The sequence below is a fragment of the Carex rostrata genome, chromosome 6 (genome assembly GCF_964058835.1).
Source record: "Carex rostrata chromosome 6, lpCarRost1.2, whole genome shotgun sequence".
Lineage (NCBI taxonomy): Eukaryota > Viridiplantae > Streptophyta > Magnoliopsida > Poales > Cyperaceae > Carex > Carex rostrata.
In genome coordinates, this window is record NC_135923.1 from 4,034,360 (window position 1) to 4,055,642 (window position 21,283).

Genomic DNA, 21,283 nt, shown 5'->3' on the forward strand with positions numbered 1-21,283 from the left:
TGTACCAGTATAAATTCTACTAATTTTAAATGTACCTCAATTAATTTAGTCCAAACTTCCGGCTCTGCACTCCACATATTGGTGAAAGGGCTCCATTGGAATCCACTTGAACCATTTCTAAAAATATCATAGCAAGTTCCAAAACCTCTCTTAATATACTTCATGCGATTTTTTATCCTTTCTTTATCAATAGATTTGTCAGTAAAAATTTCCTTAAGCTCTTTGAGTATGTTGTCATATGCTTGTGTTGTGAATGTACCCCCAACTCGATTTCCAAGTTCATGCTGTTGTAAAAACGCATCAATTAAAGCTTCATCCATTGCATGAGACCAAGAAAGCATCTCCGCTCTACCTCCATTAGCTCCATTATTTTCGGTGTTGCTTGTTGCATTCTTTCTTTTCCCCATAACTGAAGAGCTATAGTAAAATTGTATTTGCATTATTATGATTTCAAAATAAATTAAAGCTACATACTTCATCACATATATGACACACTAGATATAACACACTAGATGGATATGGTCAATAATATTCAGGTACCGTATTGTACCAGTACAATGGCAGACTACCTTATCAAATTATTGATTACTAGATACGGTGATTTTAATCTAATCAAATTATTTCACCACAAATATTTTTCTTGTAACTTTACTCTCTTATCAACATCTTTTAATATTTATATCCCAGTCAAACCAGATACATTATATGTTTTCCCCATTTACAAGGGCATACTTGTCATTTTTTTAATTTTGATGCATGTATATCTTTTTTAATACGGGCTGGCCTATTGCAAGAACATCCCAAATTAAAAATCCCAGTTACCTTACTCCCTGAATGAATGCATCATTAATTTGATTATACTTAGTTATGACCAATACTTACTGTACTGGCTGACAAACACTCAACACTTACTGTATTGGCTGACAAACACCCAATAAGAAATCAATTTCAATTTAAGATGTAAATAAACACATTGCTCATTGCTCATAAGCTTTAATAAATATTAAATTTTCAAAGTATCTAAACAAATTCATTTCTTAGGTATGAAATGATAACTACTATCCTCACAGGGACATTAATAAAAATCTGACAGAAATCTAACACAAACTTGTTATTATATAGTTATAACTATTAGCATCAAAATGGAAATTGAATCATGTATTATAATCCCTCCACATTGCTGTAGCTATTGTATCTCTAATTTGCTCTCCTCTAGTCATCTCTTGAGGGTCTTCTCCTTCAACAACATCTACTGATTCATTTGCTCTATTTGCAAGTTCTGCATCAACTTGAGCAATAATTCGCCTATCAGGATCCTTATCTATTAAAAAGTTGTGTAGGATGCAACAAGCCACAATTATCTTTTTTTTGTGCCTCCACACTGTAAGTTGGTATAGTGGAGCTTGCTATTATCGGAAATCGCTTTTTAAGAACACCAAATGCTCTCTCAATTGCGTTGCGTAAAGATGCATGGCGGAGATTAAACAACTCACGGGGATTTCGAGGTGGATTCCTCGAGTACTCCTTCAAATGGTAGCGTGTTCCTCTATATGGTGTAATCAAGGAACTCCTTGTCATAAATCCCGCATCAACAAGATAGTATTTTCCTATATTGAGAATTAAAGTATTGAATTATTTCTTAGAAACAATTCCTAATGAGTTCACTGGTTTGAGATAATAAATTTAATTACCTTCTGGAATTTTGAGAGGATAAGACCGATTTAATGCATTTTTCATAATTTTTGAGTCAGATGCTGTTCCTTCCCAACCAGGTAAAATATATATAAATTTTAGATCAAATGAACAAGCTGCTAGTATATTTTGTGTTGGATATTCTTTCCTTCCACGATATCTTGGTGCATCTTTAGAAGAAACTCTCGCTCGCACGTGTGTTCCATCAATAGCCCCAATACAATCCTGTTATCTTAAAATAAATTTAGATAATGTGGTTATTTATTTTACTTAAATTGAATCAATAATTAATTATTTTTACCTTGAAGTATGGATTGTATTTGTTGTTCGATGTTATTTCAACTGGAACTTCTGATCCATCTGATTGTTGGAAATAAATCTCCTCCAGCATAATTATTGATTTTAGAACATTATGAAAATGTCGACAGTTCGACTCTCCAGACCGACGAAAGAAGAAGCAAATTGAACGGTTCCTAACGTTATGACCCAATATGTAAAGGAACTTAGCAACTTGTTCTTCAACACATGCGTGAAGACTTGGTTTAAGGCCACCGTACATCACTAGCCTTTTGCATAAATCAACAAAAGCTTGAGGGCTCATTCTAATGATATCACGAGTTCTATCACTAACTAAGATTTCATTTAATAATTCTTGCCTCACTTCATCTCTTTTGTCTCGAACTTCTTGAGAAATTCGATTGTCTGCCCGTTGTTCTAGTATTACCCAATAAACTAGTAAGCAAAATAGTTGCACTAATTGCATCACATGTTGACGATGGATGATGACACATAAATTTCTAGAAGCATCCATTTTACAAATCTATAAAAAAAAGGACATAATAATTTGTATATAAATGAACGACTGATATAAACAAAATAAATAAACGACCACAATAACTTAATACAGTAAACGAAAAACCATAACCATTGCATAACAATTTAAACATCACTGGGAATGTAAACAAAAAACAATAACCATAACACATGCTTCAAATTGCAAAAGAAAAAGAAAAACGTAACTTCACAAGAATGTATAAACGGCTATGGAAAAACGATTCTGACTCCAAACTTGATGTATAAAAAATAAAGAAGTTTGATATATATAAAAAAAAAAACCTAACCTGTTCAATCAACTACACGGTGATGGCTGCTAGGTTTGAGGTAAAAAAAGTTGAATGATAATTATATAGAAATAAGATATATAGGATAGGGTATTTGTGTCATTTTTTCTGAAAATATTTGCAACACAATTTCTTTCCATCCGTTACACCCCAAATTGGGAGGGAAATCAATTCTATTAATTATAGTTATACAAGGTTAATCATTTCCCCTCCTGTACCCCTCACCTCCACTTCAATTTTGTCAACCAAACATGATTGGAGGGAATTTTTTCTATCTATTCCATTCCCTCCCCTCCTCTACTCTCCATCCAAACAAGGTGTCACCCATAACCTAGGAAATCTCTTTTTTTTGCATATATGCCCTCCAATTTGTAGCAACTATACTAATTTCTGCCGGTATTTGTATATACCATTTCTTCTGTGTTAGAATTTGCAGGATTTTCTTCTGTACCATGCAAAAGTTGGAACCAAGGTTTAACATAGTCTTTATCAGTCCTTCCCAGTACATGACCTGATTTGAGCATGATAAGTAGAGCCTGTATAGTATCAATGGTGCTCAACAATATATCAATTCAATCAGCTCAATTGATAATTTATAATTATTAATCAATTCTGCAAATATTTAATATTTTAAAGGTAAGAGAGGGGAAAAGGAATAATATATCTTCATTGTACCACTGGAGGTTAACTATGGACCCTGTGGGTAACTTTGGGTAAGGAGTGCAATCTTTTGTACTACATTTATCAATATAATTAAATAATGTTCTTTTCTTTTACTTATTTGGTTCAGGAATTTATACTTGGTGATAAGCCAGTGAAAAGAGCCAGGAGAACAAGTGATAAATTAACTTTTGCAGGGGCATTGAGGAGGAAGAGATTTGAAGGAGAGGCCAAAGGAGGTCCTGCTCGGGATCGATGTTTGTGCTTCTTTCACTTCTTGGGTCTCGGAAACGAAATTACATTGGTAGCTAGCACCGAGTCGTCGACGCAAAAGACATGGTAAGTTATAGAATTTTTTGTAGATTGAAACTTTGTCAAATACCTAGACGAGTTCTAAGGATATTGCAACCAATTGAGCTGTATTTACAAGCTGCTGCTGTGGAATGTTGCAATGAACTAGGTCTGATAAGAATTGAGAACACTGAAAGCAAGTCACATGTACTTTCATATTATATCTATTAAAATACATGTATACCGATTTACTCTATTAATGAGTTCAAAATTCAGAAGTTGTGCCTACATATTTTCATGTCCCTTTTACTACCAAATCAGCACTGAAGTTTGTAGAATGAATGCAAAGGTAAATTAAGCCATTTCAGCCATATTTGTTGCAGAACCCAAATAATCATACTTGGTATTTATCTATTTTGGTATATGTTGCCGGTTATAAAAGTATATAATGAGCATATTGTAGGCATAAGATTTAATTTGGGGACTTAAAAATATAAAAAACCACTATTGCTTCTACTTGACCCAAATACAGCCAGGCATGATGACACCAAAAGAATAAGACAAAAAAAATGTGCTGGCAACTGTTGTACCAGTACATTTATTTACACAATAGTTTATAGAAGTCTGTTTATACCCTAGCTTATTTATGGAGGAATTGACATTTAGTAATGACCATACATCCATGGATCCACGAGGTATAGACAAATACTCTTTCTAATGATGGTTTCATTTCACAAATTTTGTAGGCTAACAAAGTTGACGTGGAATCATTGATTGAGTATGAAAAAATTGTAAGTATGACTTTCTCAAGCCAAGAAGAAGCTTACGATTTTTACAATGATTACGCAAAAAAAAGAGGGTTCAGCATAAGGAAGAGCATAATTAGAAAAGATCCAACGAATGACACCATTATATTCCGTCGGTTTTACTGCAGCAGATCTGGTTTTCGAGAGAGTAAGTATTTGGATAAGCCGGACCGGAAAAGACCTGCCTCGGCGCTCTCTCGCTGTGGCTGCCCCGTCGAGCTATGCATCAAACTTGATCCGAAAACCGGTAGGTGGTGGGTTAAAAATTACATAGATGTTCACAACCACAATCTAGCAGCTAGCGATACTGCTCCTTTCCTGCGATCCCATTGTTCTATTAATGAAGCTCAGAAGTTTGAAATAGGCGCTTTTGAAGACTCGGGTATTCGGAACTGCCAAATATTAGATTACACAGAACGAAGAAGTGGTGGTTATGAACATCGTGGTTATCAGATGAAGAATTTGTATAACTTTATCTCTGAGCGAGAGCGGTCTGAGATGCTTGCAAATGATGCAGAGTCAGCAATAAAGTACTTCGAGGAGAGGAAGAAAGCAGATCCAGATTTTTTTTTCAAATATGATGCAAAAGACGGTCATTTAACAAGTCTCTTTTGGGCCGATGCTCAGTCAGTCCTCGATTATGCTAGCTTCGGAGATGTAGTTGTTTTCGACAGCACATACAAGCTGAACCGATATAACATGATAGTCGTTCCTTTTCTAGGCATCAATCATCATCGAAGCACAATTATGTTTCCATGCGGCATTGTTTCTTGTGAGAATAAGAACTCATACGAATGACTCCTTGAAGCATTAATGGAGGCCATGTACCAGGTACGACCCGAATCTGTAATTACAGATGGTGACCTTGCGATGCGCGAGGCCATAAAGTCCGTATTACCGGGCACAACACACCGGATGTGCACATGGCATATGGCGGGAAATGCAAAAAAGTATATTCGTGATTCAAGAGTCATGCGAATGTTCTACAAGTTGATGATGAAGGCATACATGCCTGAAGAATTTGAGAACAAGTGGCAGGAGTTTGAGGATAAAGTTAGTAAAAGGCCACGTAGTAGGCATTGGTTGCAGACAATTTATGCGTCAAAACAATTATAGGCTGGGGCTTTTGTACAGAATAAGATGTTCTTAGGGATGTCAACTAACCAGAGAAGCGAGAGTCTCAATTCCAAGATTCACAGGTACATGAATAGTAAGATGTCTTTGTGTAAGGCTGTACAGCAGCTTGAGCGTTGTCTTACGAGAATGCGCACAAAGGAGGCCGAGTTAGATTGCAAAGCATGTCAAACAGAACCAGTTTTAACAACCGCTTTCTACAATCTCGAGAAATCTGCAGCAAGCAACTTCACACCTGAAGTGTTTGCTATGGTTCGTGAGGAAATTGAGAAATCAAACGAATTTGTGGTGATTCAAAACTCTGGGAGTATCAATTCCTCAAAGTACATTGTAGTTTCAAAAGGAAAATCCGAGACTTTAGTAGCTGTGGACTTCTTTATTTCTGAGGGAAATATCAGAATACTTACATGTACCTGTTATAAATATGAATGTGAGAAAATACCATGCAGTCACATGTTTTCTGTATTGATACACTTGGACATCACATTCATTCCTCCGTATTGCATCAATGATAGGTACACCAAAACTGCTAAGTCTTTGTTTACTTCGGATAGGAAGGGTGGGGATTTTAAGGTTTCTGAGTCGGAAAAAATGTACAATGAGATGATAGAACTATGCATCCAAGTATGCTACCAATCATCTAAGTCGAGTGAAGAATGTGTGAAAACAACAGATTTCTTGCGGTGGTGGCTTAAGGATATTGGGAAAAGAATTGAGAAGTCCAAAGCTGAAAAGAATGTTGTGTCAAGTGATAGGGAATCACCCCAGAAAGCCGGGAACCCAAAATTTGTTGTGACGAAGGGCGCACCAAAGAAGAAGAAGTACGAGAGGATGAAGTCTTCAATTGAAGGAAGGAGGAGGAAGAACAAATGTGGACATTGCGGTATGCTAGGCCATAATCGACAAACATGTCAGCTTCTTTGCTCGGTACGTTAAGAGTGATTATGTAATGTTACATTAAATTTTATCACCCCACCAAATTTGTATTAATTAATCCTCTCTTTTTTTACAGGAAATTGATGGCTCCCAGTAGCTATTTCGAATAACTCAGCGAAATTGGGTATGTCATATTCTTTTTTGATGTGGTGTTGAATGGATGAAACTCTACAACAATTATTTTTTGCTCCTGATTAAGATTTCTATTTTCTAGCTTTTCATGAATTGTTTCCTTTATTTTCTTTATTTCCACCAATGAGTATTTTCCTTTAAACACAATTTTTCAGCCTTAATAGTTCCTTTCCGGAGAGAGGATAGTATGGTCCATAAAAAGAATTTGAGTGGTCCAGATCATTGGATTGGGGTTGGGGCTTAAAAGGAAGCCACTGTCACTGCATAGCACAGTGACAGTGTGTTACAAGTCATTTTAGGTTCTTCACCTATGAAGTTTTGAGTTCTATCCTTGCATATATGTCTGATATGCACACACAATCTTGCCATTATATCAACTTCATTTCTGATTTATTTTATTGGTTTATCATGTGACAAGGGCATTTTAGGAAAAAATTTAGTCTGATTTCTGACAGGAGGTCTTTTGGAGTTTTAGTACTAGTAACACATGCATATTAGCAATGTTTAACAATGTTTCCTGGCATCTGAATTTATTTACCTAATTATCCAAAAATTCACAATCAGATGAGTCACTAGGTCACTAGGAGTGGATAGCATCTGAAACATTTACAAGTTAGAAGTTACTACAAATCCGAGTAAAGGAAAAATTCATAGTATCATATAGTCTGATTAAAGGAAAAAATCAATGGAAAATTCATAGTATCTATTAAACGGGCAAAGCAAAATATTTTGTCTCATATCTTATCTTTTTACTTTCCTTCTAGGATGCATAACTTTAACTTTTTTCTGATATTTTTTTCTTTTTTCTTATCCTATTTTTTTTCTATGAAGGTGGAGAGTTGCAGGATCTTGTCAAATTATTGCATACACTGAACAAAGGAGTATTGCATTATGATATTGTTGTAGTTTCTCTTTGAGGCTTATATTATGAAATTTGAGTTTATTAGACTTTTTACTGCTAGTTATTAGACTATGAATGTTGGATATTATTGTATTGATAGTTTTTTAGTGTTTTTTTGCAACCATTAAATTGCGTTCCATTCAAAGAAAACCAAGAAAATGAAAACAATGGATAAATTAATTATTAAAAAAAATTGAAGAAATTAATCTATATCGAAATTGTAAGAGTTTGCATGATATGATAAAAGGAAAGTGCGCACCATTGCTGGTAAAATAAAATTAAAACTTTTTTTTGAGAGAGAAAAGCTTAGCAGTGGTTGCAAATTAAGTTACAACAAAAAAAAATTCTAACAATTATCTAACCATAAATAGAAGTGCATAAACACGACACAATTTAGGATGTATGTTTGTTCATTTAACCCTGACATGACACGATTAATTATTAAACTGTTTTTATAGCGGTTAAATTTTGCATGCTATGCATGATAATGTCAAACCGTCGCCTAGATTAAATTGTATATATAGATATGCAGAATAAAAGTTTGCACAATATATTATTACTTCCGCAAGGGGTTGATTGGTCTTCTAGAGTTGAGGTATTTTATATTTTATTTTTATTTATGCTTTTTTTTTACAGTATTCAAATTTATATTCAAATAGAGGTTATATGAGGAATTGTTTATTCTTTATGACATCAAAAAATACGAATTAGAAATTGAATTTCTTTGTCTCATGTATTTTTGATGTAATTTATTTTTGTAGCAAAGCGTTGCTGCACGGCTTAATCATGGCATTGCGTAACATGATTGTTCAACGAACTGCTCAATTTGTTCTTATGCTAGATGGTTTAAAATTTGAGCAGAAGCAAAAAATTTCAGAGTTAGGCTTTGGTTGTCTTTTTAAATTGCAACCCATACTTGTCAATCGTTCGCTAATTGAAACACTAAGCAGAGCATACCAACCCGATAGTAAAACATTTAAAATTGGTGAAAAGAGTGTATCACTCACCAATTGGGATGCATATTGTATAATGGGTTTGCGAGATGAAGGAACTCATATTGATTTTGAGAGGAAAAATATTAATGAGGCTCTTCTCGAGATATTTGAAAATCCCACTCACCAACATATATCTTTTCTTGATCTTAATTCTCGTATTTCAACTTTTGATGCAAATGATGAGAATTTTGTTAGAGTATTCGTGTTATTAATGGTTGCTGGAGTTCTAGCTCAACCAACAGATGATCGAATACCTTGGGAGTATCTAAATATTGTGGAGGATGTGGATCAAGTGTCCAACTTTAATTGGGCGGAGTTCACAGTATCGTTCTTGCACCGTAGTCTCATGCGGAACAAATATACAAAGATGCGCCTAGAAGGCAACCTCATACTACTACAGGTAATTTTATAACTCAAAAAAATTATTTTTAATTTTTATTTTTACGCTAACATTTGTGTTTTACTTTGTGGTTCAATATAGTTGTGGTACTATGAGCATGTACAAGAAATCACGTTTCATAAGAATTTGGACCACCATCATCCCTTAATGTCTAAATGGACCCGTGAATTGATGGATAAGAGGGACGAATACGAGCGTAAACATGGACGATTTCATGGAAATATAATTCAGCGTCTTAATCTTTCAGAGATTCAGGTTACTGATATTCATTAATTTAGTTATAAGTCTTCTTCACTTGTTTTTTACATATTAGATTGGACCTATCTGGATATTAATTCAATATGATTCATTACTGTTTTTTTTTTTCAACCAAAAACTTGTACTAATGGATATTTACATGCTAATTCAATTTCCTAGTTGGATCGTGATGATGTTGGTGAAACCTTTGAATTGAAGATAATTAGTAAAGAACAGTGGATATCAACCCATTCCAAAACAGTAAGTATGAAGAACATATGTTGCAATTTATAATGATAATCAATTATAACTATTACATGTACTAAGAACATACATGTTTTTTATGCAGATAATAAAGAATGAATCACTACAACAGCTACCGACCAAAACTCCTGAGAAAATGATAGAGAAAAAAAACACGCGAGTCAATATCATATCTGACCATAGTGATGATGAAAGTAAACAACATAAATCAAAAAGGATGAAACAAAGCCGGCTGAAAGAACAAGAGAGAGATCCATATGGATCTATTCAAGTAAATAAAGGTATGACTATGCTTGTTGTCTTGAACTCATATTTTTTTTTTAAAAAAAAAGTCTAAAAAGATTTCAAAAAAGGTGTACATGTTAAATCATTAATGAATTGAGACAAATATGAGCTTTGTAATTATTTGTTCAGCAAACATATAGGCTAGATAATTTTATTTGGCTGTCAAACCACTAACCCTCTCATATATTTACTATATTAGTTTCATATTAATTCATGATATTTTTATAATTTTTCTAATAAGTTTATTCAGATATATCAAGAGTTGGGCTATCTAAGAATGAGATGGCAGCAGTAGAGTATGTTAGAAATATAGAATCTAGTACCGAAGTTGTGAAAATGAACGGTGGGTTTGGATACGAGGTTAGAGTGTACCAGTTGAATACAGTGCTCGGTGGAATGTGTACTAACCTCTAAGAGCAGTATCAATTACTTTAATTGCAATTGTCATGGGAGGCCAACAATCTGAGCATATGTCAGCTCCAGAGCAACAAATTTGGTGGGTGTACCTAAATCTCATGGAATGCCTTGTCAATTTTCCTTCAGTTAAAAAAAAGCAATTGGTAATAATAGTCAAAAAGCATTTTTTTTCAGATGTTATAGAGAAGTGTCACGAGGCTTGCAGCCATGTTTTCAGGTTTAAACCATTGACCTTCAGAGAGTATCCTAATACCTCAACACTTAAGATGGCAAGTGAACTTAGCCAGAAGGTTGCATAGTAGGTCTAGGAAAGGAAAATTACTTTAATTTAGTTAGAAATATTATGAGGTCTGAGAACTACTTAATTGAAATAAATATAGGTACCTAACCTTGGATGTGAAAAATATCCTACTGGAGAGCATCTCACACCACATCTAGTAACTAATAATTATGTATAGCAAGATTTAATTTTAAAATTACTTAAACCGACCATAAATGTTTTAGCACCAGCAGCTTGATATGCACAATTACTCAATAAATTAGCTTATCCTTGGTAGGAACAGTGAATATCTACATAGTTCTCACAAACATTTTTGTATTCCTAGCTCAATAATACTTGAAACTTACATACCTGGATCCACGGTCAAATGTAAATTGCTAATATCTTCTCTGGACAGGAGGAACAAAGGGGACTAAGCTCAGATCTTCTCTGGGCTCTGCAAGTTGATCTTGAAGAAGCGCATGAAAGGTGGTGGGGCGCGCTTCAAAGATAGGTGCCAATCCCACCACCTAGTATAATCCCCGGTATGCCCTGTTATGAATCAACAATGAGATATCAGCAACCCAATAGTAATTCTTAGTAATTAACATGCTATAATAATAGAACCCATGTTTTGTATATGAATCGAATCAAAAGTTCTACATAGATGCTAAGTAAATAACCCAATTATAAATTAGCAGCACTATGTCTATTTTCTATATACCATACTGCTAAGTAAGATCGCATAGTCATTTAATATAAGATCGCACGATAATTAACAAGGGGTCAAGCAGTTCAATCATTTGAGAAGGACTCAGCTTTTGGAAACATAGAATAGCATGTAATTAATTTGTGCATCCATACCTCAGAAATTGTTTCTTTAATTACTGGAATTGGTACAACCACTTTTTGAATTATAAACCTTGAGGAGACTCAATTACAACCAATTTAACTTCAATTAATCCAATGTACCCCCATTACCTTACTGAATTAATTACTAACTGAAATTATGGGAGCAACTTTGCTAATTTTAAAGATAGTTACATATTAAAGTTAATTCATTACCTTCCCAAGCCACCGGCCGCATTCTTGAAGTCGAGCGCTACAAGTGGAAGAGTAGTGGGCAACGGAGACGACAACGCCAACAGAACCTACGAAGGAGTATGAACTCAGAAGCAGTGGCGTCGGAGATCAGGAAAAGAAAAGAGACCTAGCGGAGGAATGGAAATGGGAAGGGGGGAGAGGAAGAACAGGAACGGGAAGAGGCTTCGCGGGAGAGAACGGGAAAGGCAATTTCAGCTTGATCGATCCAGACGGCGGAGAAGATTCGATCATGAATCTGCCATTCTGCCTTGGTGTTTCCGACGATCGGGTTTATTCTCTCCCTTTAAGAGTATTTGAGAGGAGGAGAGGGTTTGGTGTTTGGCTTTCGTTAAAAATAAATTGAAGCAGACAACACACAGAATAGGTAGAGAAAAAGAGAACGGAGCTTTTGAGTCCAATAAGATTTATCACCGTCCGATCTGTATTAATATACGTGCGCACGAAAATTGAGCATTCACGCACGGATATTGAAGTATAACGCACGCATCTTAATTTGGATCGAATGGTCAGTGAGTCATCGAACCAAAGGACCATCCGGACCTCTCTGAGTTCAGAGAAGAAGAAAAAGGAGGAGACGGTTTTAACATAGGAATTCGTTTCCTCTGAGATATCTCATATTTTGTGTGACTTTTTGGAGAATCTCAACCATTCAAATACATTCTGCACGAATCTCAAAGCTCAAATAATACTGACCCCCCGTGCTACCCCGAATAGGCACCAGACACGTCGGTCAGGCAAAATATGAGATATCTCAGAGGATACGCACTCTTTAACATAGAGGGCTGAGAATTGGAGGTGTCCATTAGTAATTAGAACAACACATCATCTATCAAACGGTTCAGATTTGAAGTGTGTATAGCCCTTCAATGTTTTGATATTCCGTCGGCTTGATGAATGGGTAAATAAAAATAAAATTTCATCAAACTTCGCTGCAGGAAAATAAATCAAGTGCTCTTTAATTTCAACGGTTTCGATCAACCAACAGACGACGTGTTTACGTGCGCCTTCATTAACTCAGAAAGTAAGAGTTTGTGTTCTATGTAACACAAACTCTTAGTTTGGGAGTTAATGAAGTTGCACGTAAATACGTCGTCTGTTGGTCGATCGAAACCGTTGAAATTAAAGAGCACTTGATTTATTTTCTTGCAGCGAAGTTTGATGAAATTTTATTTTTATTTACCCATTCATCAAGCCGACGGAATATCGAAACATCGAAGGGCCATGCACACTTCACATTGGATCGAAACTCAGACACAATCAAACTTCATAATTTTTATGTTGGTAATGTTCAATGTTTTCCCTTGATCATTTCAAAACAAATTTGGAATCATTTCATTGTAGATCGACCATCGATTGTTCACGTGAAAATGAACGGTCTGCAAATATTTGTTAAATTTGAAGAGGCAAATAATCACGAAAGTTTATAAAATTGATAATTACAAGCATGATTCGGTCATAGAAGATGTAAACAATTTTAAAAGATTTTTCTGAATATTTTTCATATCATTTTGTGTACATACATTAGATAAATGCTAAATATCAAGCTCCAATCCGTCCGATAAGCATTGAATGGTCTTGATGTGTTTATTTAAAGTGTCTTTATTAGCATAGCTGTTTTTATTTGATGCAGTGCACAACCTATCTAATTTAAATGACGTCCAATATATTTAACACTGCTTGAAGCTAAAAATGCTCTGTTAAAATTTGTACTTGTCAAATTATTTGTTCTCCCATTGCATCCAGAGAAGATGACGCATACTCATCTAGAGAGAATTTTTTCATAACCGCCGAATTTTTCGTATCCACTAAGTTAACTCAAATTTTTAGTTTCATAACCGCCTCGTATCCGCTGAGTTAACTCAAATTTTGAGTTGAGATCTAGACCTTCTGATTTAAATCCGTATCCTAGCGTTATAGGTGTATACCATATTGGTTCAAATTCTGATCACACAGCCGAAAAGATCAACTCAAACAGTGCATTTTTTTTGCCAAAATGGCCAATTTATCTTTGACTTTTTATAAAAAAAAGTGACTACAAAGTTACATAATATTATCGTAAAAATCTAGATCATTATAAAATAAAAAGGAACTCATATCAAAATAAGATGATTCAAACATTATAACTAGAATCAAAATTAAAGTGCAGGTGAAATTTATTGGGTCGCAGCAAAGTTTGATGATTTATGGATCTATCCACTTGCCAGAATATTGAAACATTGAAGAACTATAAACAATTCACGCGATCGAAGCTCAAATATAAACAAAATTCAGAACTTTTATATTGGTTATGTTCAATATTTTTCTTGAACATTTCAAAACAAATTTAGAATCATTTCACTCACATCAACCGTATATCGCTCATGTGAAAATGACATCCAATAGATGATGGGCTACCCTAATTATCAACGGACATCTCAATTTAATGGTCATCTATCTTATACAATATTTTAAATAGCGTGCTATAGTATTTTTTTTAATATTTCTGCGATGACACAATAATCACTATTTATTCCCTTAATCTTATATATGAATTTTAAAACCTTTACACTAAGTGTTTGCTACTTTGCCTCCGAGAAGAAAAACAACTAATTTTTCATCCGAAGTATCACACTTCACACAGCTGTTTCATATCATCAATTTTAGAAAATGATATGCCACTTCATCATAACAATTTGAAAATTTACAAATTTGAATAACTGGCCTACCATGCAAAAATTTCAGCCAAAGATCCACCATGCTAATGCAAGTACCCGTACACCAAGATCTTTTTTTTTTTTTTTACTCATAATAAAACCTTCTAGAGCTACTAGATTTTGATGCCTAATATGAAGTAAAATCCTCACCTAAAATCATAAGCAAGGAAAAGTATGGACTATCCATTAGACCATGAGCACAATGGCCTAATAAAAATGCAGCCAAATCTAGGCAGAATTGCTAATAAAAATGCAGCCAAATCTGCCCCATAAATAACCGTGGTCAGCTGTCACATTCACCTGCAATTTTTCATGCACATTTTTGTAATGAAGTTTTAATTCCAAATAAATTATGGTAAAGTACAAACTAGACGAAGCTAAACCAGGTGAAAACCAAACTTTTGTTTAGACAAAGCTAAACCAATTAAAAAAACAAATTTTCGTTTTATTTGTACAAAGTTGATATCCATACTAACAGGCAAAGTCTTTATTTAAACAGACAATTTCATATATACCAAACTTTTTTTTTGTTCTCGTAAGTGATTTCCGAATGCATTTTTAGAAAAAGCCAGGAATATCTTTTGGTTTATGTACTTCATCTACTAGTCTAGTACAGAAAAAGAAGCTTGAAATACCAGTGTTAGGTAGTACATGTATGATGCCGATAAAGACCTAAATTGTGACATAGAATGAGTACGACATACCTGCATCTAATTCTTTATACCTAACCGACTGTCCTTTGTACTGGCAATAGTTGGTCGACATGAGGCTCCCATAGTCATGATAAACAATAGGTATACAAAACAAAGAATCTCTATTACCATAAAAGTTATTTGAATTAGCTACAATCATAGAAATATGACGTGACAAGTGATTTGAACTTGTATAAGTAGTCTAAAAATTCTAATTTTCAAATTGAAATAAAAAGTACGCCTAGCAATTGTTCATATTTGCACAAACTCCTATAACTTTTGCTATTTACAAGCACACACTTACGTTATTATATATCTCTAGAGTACGTATAACCAATTAGATTAATATAAGTAAGGTTAGAAGGGTAGTCTGGCATAAATGATACTGAACTTGACATGTACAGTTGAATAGTGGTTTCAACCGAATGGTCCCCAAACCAAGCAGAATTAGACCTTAATTAACCCTCAGTAATACAATTATGCTTCCATTCAGCACAATTCCTAAACAAACCCTAAATGAAATTTTTTCTCTCAATCATGCTTCAAATTTAACCCAATTTACTGCCAATTTACCCTGTAATGTGCAACTAAGCACCAAAGAAGACAAGGAAAAAGACAAAAAAAGAAAAAGAAAAAGAAAAGATAAATAAGAGTTAAATCGACCTGTACCATCGAGATCTCAATTTAATAATCAAGCCAAAAGAACAAAAGAAACAAGCAGAACTACTACTCAATTTGTATACAGCTAGATGGACCAAAATTTTGGTGGTGCGCCCATAGTGACAGGATCAAAATTCTAGATTAAAAAAGACCATGTTCCTAATTTCATCAAACTTTCAAGCAAAAATAAGGAACCAACTGATAGAATTACTAGGAAATCTAGGGACAATTTATGACACTAACCAACATGAGTTCAGGTTGAGACTTGGTGCAGGCTGTAAAGTCAATCTGAGGATTTCATGGTGGCTCTTTCATATCCGACTTTGTAGCTCTAAAGAGGGTTGACCTTCCTTTCTGCTTTACATTATGAAAACCCATTTGTAAAGAGTAAAGGACTATGTTGCAAATCTCGAAATCAAAGAGTAAAGGACTAACCTGTCCCAAGAACAGGATCAAGCAGCAGAACACGCCTCTCAGAATCATAGTGTCATTTGTAAAGGTTGTTACTAAAAAAGAAAGTAATAAGATCAGTTTCTCGATTTCACCCAAACTGTTTTTCTATTTCATTCCTTCTTTTTCTCCTTTTTAAAGCTTGTTTCCCTCTATGTTGATCAAATGGATGTACTCAAAGTGTTATATCTTATGTAATGAAATTTCTACGCGAGAGTACCGTTCAAAAAGTAATTCCCTGATCCATAATTGCAATTATTGATTCCTAATGTCACCCTTTTTGCAAATTGTGAAAATGGAGGTGCTCTTCTGCCCATTTACTCATTATTGCTGGTCATAAGAAGAATATTTAATGGAAAAATTTATATAATATTCCATATAACAAGAGCTATAAATCAATGAACCAACTGTAACATTTACAAGCAAAAGTCATCACTATACAATTCAAAGTACCTGCATGGCTTCTTCTTTCCTTTCAGCATCTCCTCTTACACAATAAGCCGCCCCCACTGTTTCAAGAAAAAAAAAAAACTTAATTGAACATTACTCAGGGCATAATTGAATTTTTTTAAGGATTCTTCAAGGTTTAAGTCTTATTGAACGAATTATATCTTAGTCAGGGCTTAATTGAACATTACTGCATATTAAATAAAAATATATGTATGTAACTATAAAAAAAGATTACACAAAGTACTCCTTCTGTGACCTCTAATGTGCAGGTTCGAGCTGGTTTGTTGACTGTGTCTCTATGATCAAAGCAAGCTACAAAAATATATAGAAAAAATATTAAAAAAGTTATGCTAATACCTTAAAATGCCTGAGGTGGTGTTTGAAGTCTGCTTGATATCTCTATGTATGCAAGTTTTTTGAAGGTAATTTGAAGTGACCTCTGGTTGAGGAGCATGACTATTTGCTGAAACAAAATAATTATAAAAAAAATTAAGATGGCACAGATGGAAACAAATGAAACATGATAGTGGTATGAACTAGCCAATTTCATTACCAAAAAAAAAAAGGAGTAAATGCAAATGCCAAGAAGAAGTATCTAGAAACTAATGAATTGTCTTCTTAAGCAGATGGTATCTGGCAAATCTACAACACCTCTGAAAGGCCAAATTGGTTGAGTTTGCTAACCAGCACCAATTCAATCCCTTAAGGAATTTCACATACCTAGTAATGATAGGGAACTGAAAAGGATTTGCACATTACACAAATAAGTGTATAAGATTTGCAAATTACTTTTTCATAATTTCACTAACAATGAACAAACTTGTGTACAGTAACACTGTCAATTTTTAAATTATTCTGGTGAAAATTGTATAGTCCAAAGTTGACAATTTTGCCCCTCGCCTTAAAGTCCTCATTTTATCTTTCGCCGAATTAAATCATCAATAATTTAATTGGATAATTTATCACTATTTTGGATGTACTGCATAACCATTTTGTCTCTTTTGATGTAACATTTTCGATTTCAATGAGCATAGTCAAATTGTAGTATCATAAGGTCTGTGTTGGTTAAACTTCTGTTGGGATTAACCCTCAGTTAAACAGCTGATGCTTCTTTTCAAATGATGCCAAATAGTTGTCTACAAGCAGCTCACATTTTTCACATTTGATCAAGGATTTTGATATACTGGTACCAAAACAGTGACTTACTGCAACAATGCCAGAATTTAAACTGATGTGGATTTCATCTCAGGGAACAAAGTAAGGGCCCCAAAAGGGAAATCTGAAGTGCCAAGTTACTGACCCAAACTCCATTGCAATCCTAAGAACACTGCTAGTATCATTCTCGGTATAATACTTAGTTGCACGTTGAATTTCAACTATATATCAATTTGATATTATCCCAAATCTGACCAACAACGGAAAAAAAAAATCCAATTCTGATGGTTACCAGTACTAAGAAAAATAACCAATTTTCATAAAATTAGTATGTACCAAACTGATTGTATGAGAACAAAGAGAGCTACTTTGCTAACTTGCTTCATCAATTAGACGTAACAATAGTCAATCGTGTCAAATATGTGGTGCGCAACACATCTCTATTTACACCGTATACTAAAATCAGATGACGATAATAGGGAATAAGAAGAGAGTACCTGGTTCCTTGCGTGAACAACCGCACCGGCTGGATTTGAAGCTCGGCGGAACATAGAAAAGGAGGATGAAGGGTTGTCGCTGGACATAAATTGGCCCAGCCTTTACCAAATAAACTCCTGCTGAATCTCACCGATTTCACGATGCTGGAGGCAACGAGCAATCGCTAGCGTCGCACGGTGGGGAGGCGAGAGCAACGAGAGGCGGAGTGGTAACTTCACTGACTGGTTGCGTCTCACAGGGGATGGTTGGAAGAAAGGGTTAACGGAGAACATCTAAATACCTATTTTACCCTTCCGAAAAAAATTTCCGTTAAATTTTAACGAAGAGTTTTGGTCCTTATAAAATATCTGAACCGTTCAATCATGACTAGATGGACGGTCCAAAATTTTTTTGGTCCATTCCAGAATTTGCCATATTTTTTTGGTCTGCCCGTCTCTCCACCTCTCCAATTTTTTTTTTCACGCGCTAAAAGGAGAGAAACGAAGAAACGCACGGTGGGAATAAATCAAAAAGGGCTACCCGTAGTCCCGTACTGCTCTTGGAAAAACTTACCTTTCTAATTGGGTGTAAATCTTAAGTAGTTTTATATAGAGGTGCTACTTTTACCCGATTATCCGGATCCGATCCGGAACCGAACCGGATCCGACCCGGATCCGATTAATTTGGATAGGGTATGGTTTAAAAAATATAACCGATTAAATTATGAATATGGGTACAAAATTAATAATTTAATATCCGACCCGGATCCGAACCGGAACCGATACTGTAATGGGTAGGATATGGGTATCATTTAATTATCCGACCCATAACCGGACCCGACCCGATACCCGTATAAATACCCGATAAAATATATATTAATAACTCTGCATCAAGTTTTTGTGTTAGATAATATATTTCAGCTGAGCTATAATTTGATAAAACTTAACCAAATTTATACTACTGTTTTACACTACCCTTTAATTACATCCTTAACTAGCCCTTTAATTACGCCCTTTAATTTTTGTTGTATATTATACACATGTGACACATGACACGTGATTGTCAAATTTATTCTTCCATAACCAGCTTATTTTATACCTTTTTTCTTCTATTACATTCAATTCATAGATTTTTTTTTTAATTATAGAAAAGGAAATCATCATCTCTAATATTTTACTTTCTAAAAATTATATCTCCTCCATCCTCCTGAATTCAAAAGCTATTAACAAAAAACTGAATTCAATATTTTTTGTTACACCATGAGTACTCCAAACAACCAACAACCAACTAATAATTTAGAATTTTTATTTTTATTTTGCTATGTAGCATGATATATTTTATTATTTATAAACATGATTAATAGTATAATTTTTATTTTGCAGTAGTTTTTAATTTATATTGTAATGATTTATTATATGAGATGTTTAAGAAATTATAATTATATTTCAATGTAAATAATTTCTCGAATACTTTGGAGTTGTGACCTATACCCGCTCTGGATCCGGAACCGCCCCGTATCCGAACCGGACCCGATAATCCACAAACAAGTTACGGGTATCTATCTACCCGGAACCGAAAGATTGGACCCGAAATATCTACGGGTAGATAGGTATCCGGATCCGAACCCGACCCGATTTGAAACAAATAAGTATATGGATCGAAATTTGGACTCAAACACTTTTATGGTCCGGGTCCAAATATAATAGTACCCGGACCCGACCCGACCCGATAGCACCTCTAGTTTTATAGATGACCTAGTGCCTTGTAATACATTTATAGCATCTAGAGTTGGATCTGTTATGGAACAGCACGGCAATTGTGTCAGTTACGTGTCGTACTTTGCATAATCTATGTCATAATCATCTTTTGAAAATTTGACATGGTACAGTACGTGGTTATATGAGTCACATGTAATTAATTAAGACCGTTAGATCTTGATCAAATGGTGAATCTTGAATAAACTAACTTATATTATGAAAAAATAATAGTCAAATGTGACACAGCACGTTTGGACACGAAATGACTCACATGGCATAACCATTTGCGTATTGTAACCACCCTTTGACATTTTAATCACAGCACAACACTAAAGTCACAACGTGTTAATCACAGCACGACTCGACATATTTCTCCAACTCTAATAGCACATGTTGCCATGATACTTGCAATTAATATGTACTGGTTAATTAGGCCTTAGTTATAATGATCCACGTTTAAATTTTAATTTGAAAAGTCTAAAATTTTCATTTTTATATGTTTAGTACTTCCATTGACAATGATTCATTATATTATTATATAATGTCTTTTATTTTCATTTATAAATTAAATTTATTTATTAAATTATATGAAGAAATTGAATGGAGAGCAGGATAAGGCCATTTTGTACAACCCATTATCTTCCCTATCGATGAACAAATTATTATATGGATTTAATTTATTTTTCCTGTATGAATTAATTTCCTTCAGAGTGTTGGGTTTAGATCATATAACTTGGATGATTCTTCTATCCGGATGGTACTGCACAGGTAAACCACCAACAGACAATTTTCCATTTTTTTTTTGTTTTTTGAAATAGTAGGCAATCACCTAATAATATCATTGAGTAAAGTAAAGTACATAAGATTTAAAAAGTTATAAGTTGGAAAAAAAAAAAAAACTCAAAAGGTGAAAGCGTGTATTGTTATGTAAATTGCATGTTCTATAGAAATGTGACAACCCTTTGGCCAACAGAATAAATTGTTCTGGTAGAGGCGTTCACTATGCATCCAAAATTGATAAAAACACAAATGAAATAATATTTTTCCTGATTGTGAGTCAATGTTGAAGGGAGGGTCATGATATCTATCTACATCCATGTTCTAGTCTATTGAAGAACTGTGATCCATTGCCGTATTTTCAACATTTACAATCGACAAAAAAATTCACAATAAAGGAAATAAAGTAATATATTGTAGGTAACTTAATATTTATGTTTAGATCCGAACCGTCTCATCAGAATCTGCACGAATATTAAAGGGATCCTGTGCATTCCACCTAAGAGGATATGGACTCCTGTCACCTGGTGGCTGGCAT

At 34.4% G+C, this 21,283-nt stretch overlaps 3 protein-coding genes and 2 long non-coding RNA genes across 6 annotated transcripts; 3 read left to right on the forward strand and 2 right to left on the reverse strand.

Annotated features, from left to right (window-relative positions):
- Positions 1-2,835: 2,835 nt before the first annotated feature.
- Positions 2,836-5,368, forward strand: LOC144555296 (protein FAR1-RELATED SEQUENCE 5-like). The gene is made up of 4 exons (XM_078303584.1): positions 2,836-2,853; positions 3,604-3,812; positions 4,086-4,113; positions 4,511-5,368. Exons 1-4 carry the CDS (start codon positions 2,836-2,838, stop codon positions 5,366-5,368), a joined length of 1,113 nt encoding a protein of 370 aa, XP_078159710.1.
- A 16-nt stretch (positions 5,369-5,384) lies between these two features.
- On the forward strand, positions 5,385-7,737 carry LOC144556187 (protein FAR1-RELATED SEQUENCE 5-like). The gene is made up of 2 exons (XM_078304693.1): positions 5,385-6,764; positions 7,604-7,737. The coding sequence occupies exon 1, from the start codon at positions 5,711-5,713 to the stop codon at positions 6,638-6,640; it is 930 nt and encodes a 309-aa protein (XP_078160819.1). The 5' UTR covers positions 5,385-5,710; the 3' UTR covers positions 6,641-6,764; positions 7,604-7,737.
- A 912-nt stretch (positions 7,738-8,649) lies between these two features.
- LOC144555799 (uncharacterized) lies at positions 8,650-10,276 on the forward strand. The gene is made up of 5 exons (XM_078304227.1): positions 8,650-9,068; positions 9,150-9,323; positions 9,486-9,566; positions 9,655-9,850; positions 10,105-10,276. Exons 1-5 carry the CDS (start codon positions 8,703-8,705, stop codon positions 10,266-10,268), a joined length of 981 nt encoding a protein of 326 aa, XP_078160353.1. The 5' UTR covers positions 8,650-8,702; the 3' UTR covers positions 10,269-10,276.
- LOC144555800 (uncharacterized) lies at positions 9,572-11,941 on the reverse strand. The gene is made up of 3 exons (XR_013512121.1): positions 11,596-11,941; positions 10,263-11,082; positions 9,572-9,697 (listed from the first exon to the last, which is right to left on the reverse strand). It is a non-coding gene; the product is annotated as an uncharacterized LOC144555800 (long non-coding RNA).
- Positions 11,942-14,124: 2,183 nt separating this feature from the next.
- LOC144555858 (uncharacterized) lies at positions 14,125-18,458 on the reverse strand. Of its 2 annotated transcripts, XR_013512143.1 has the most exons (6): positions 18,232-18,458; positions 16,937-17,042; positions 16,583-16,638; positions 16,115-16,185; positions 15,032-16,033; positions 14,125-14,627 (listed from the first exon to the last, which is right to left on the reverse strand). It is a non-coding gene; the product is annotated as an uncharacterized LOC144555858 (long non-coding RNA). The 2 variants fall into 2 exon arrangements; XR_013512142.1 differs by having other exon boundaries at positions 14,125-16,033.
- Positions 18,459-21,283: the final 2,825 nt, after the last annotated feature.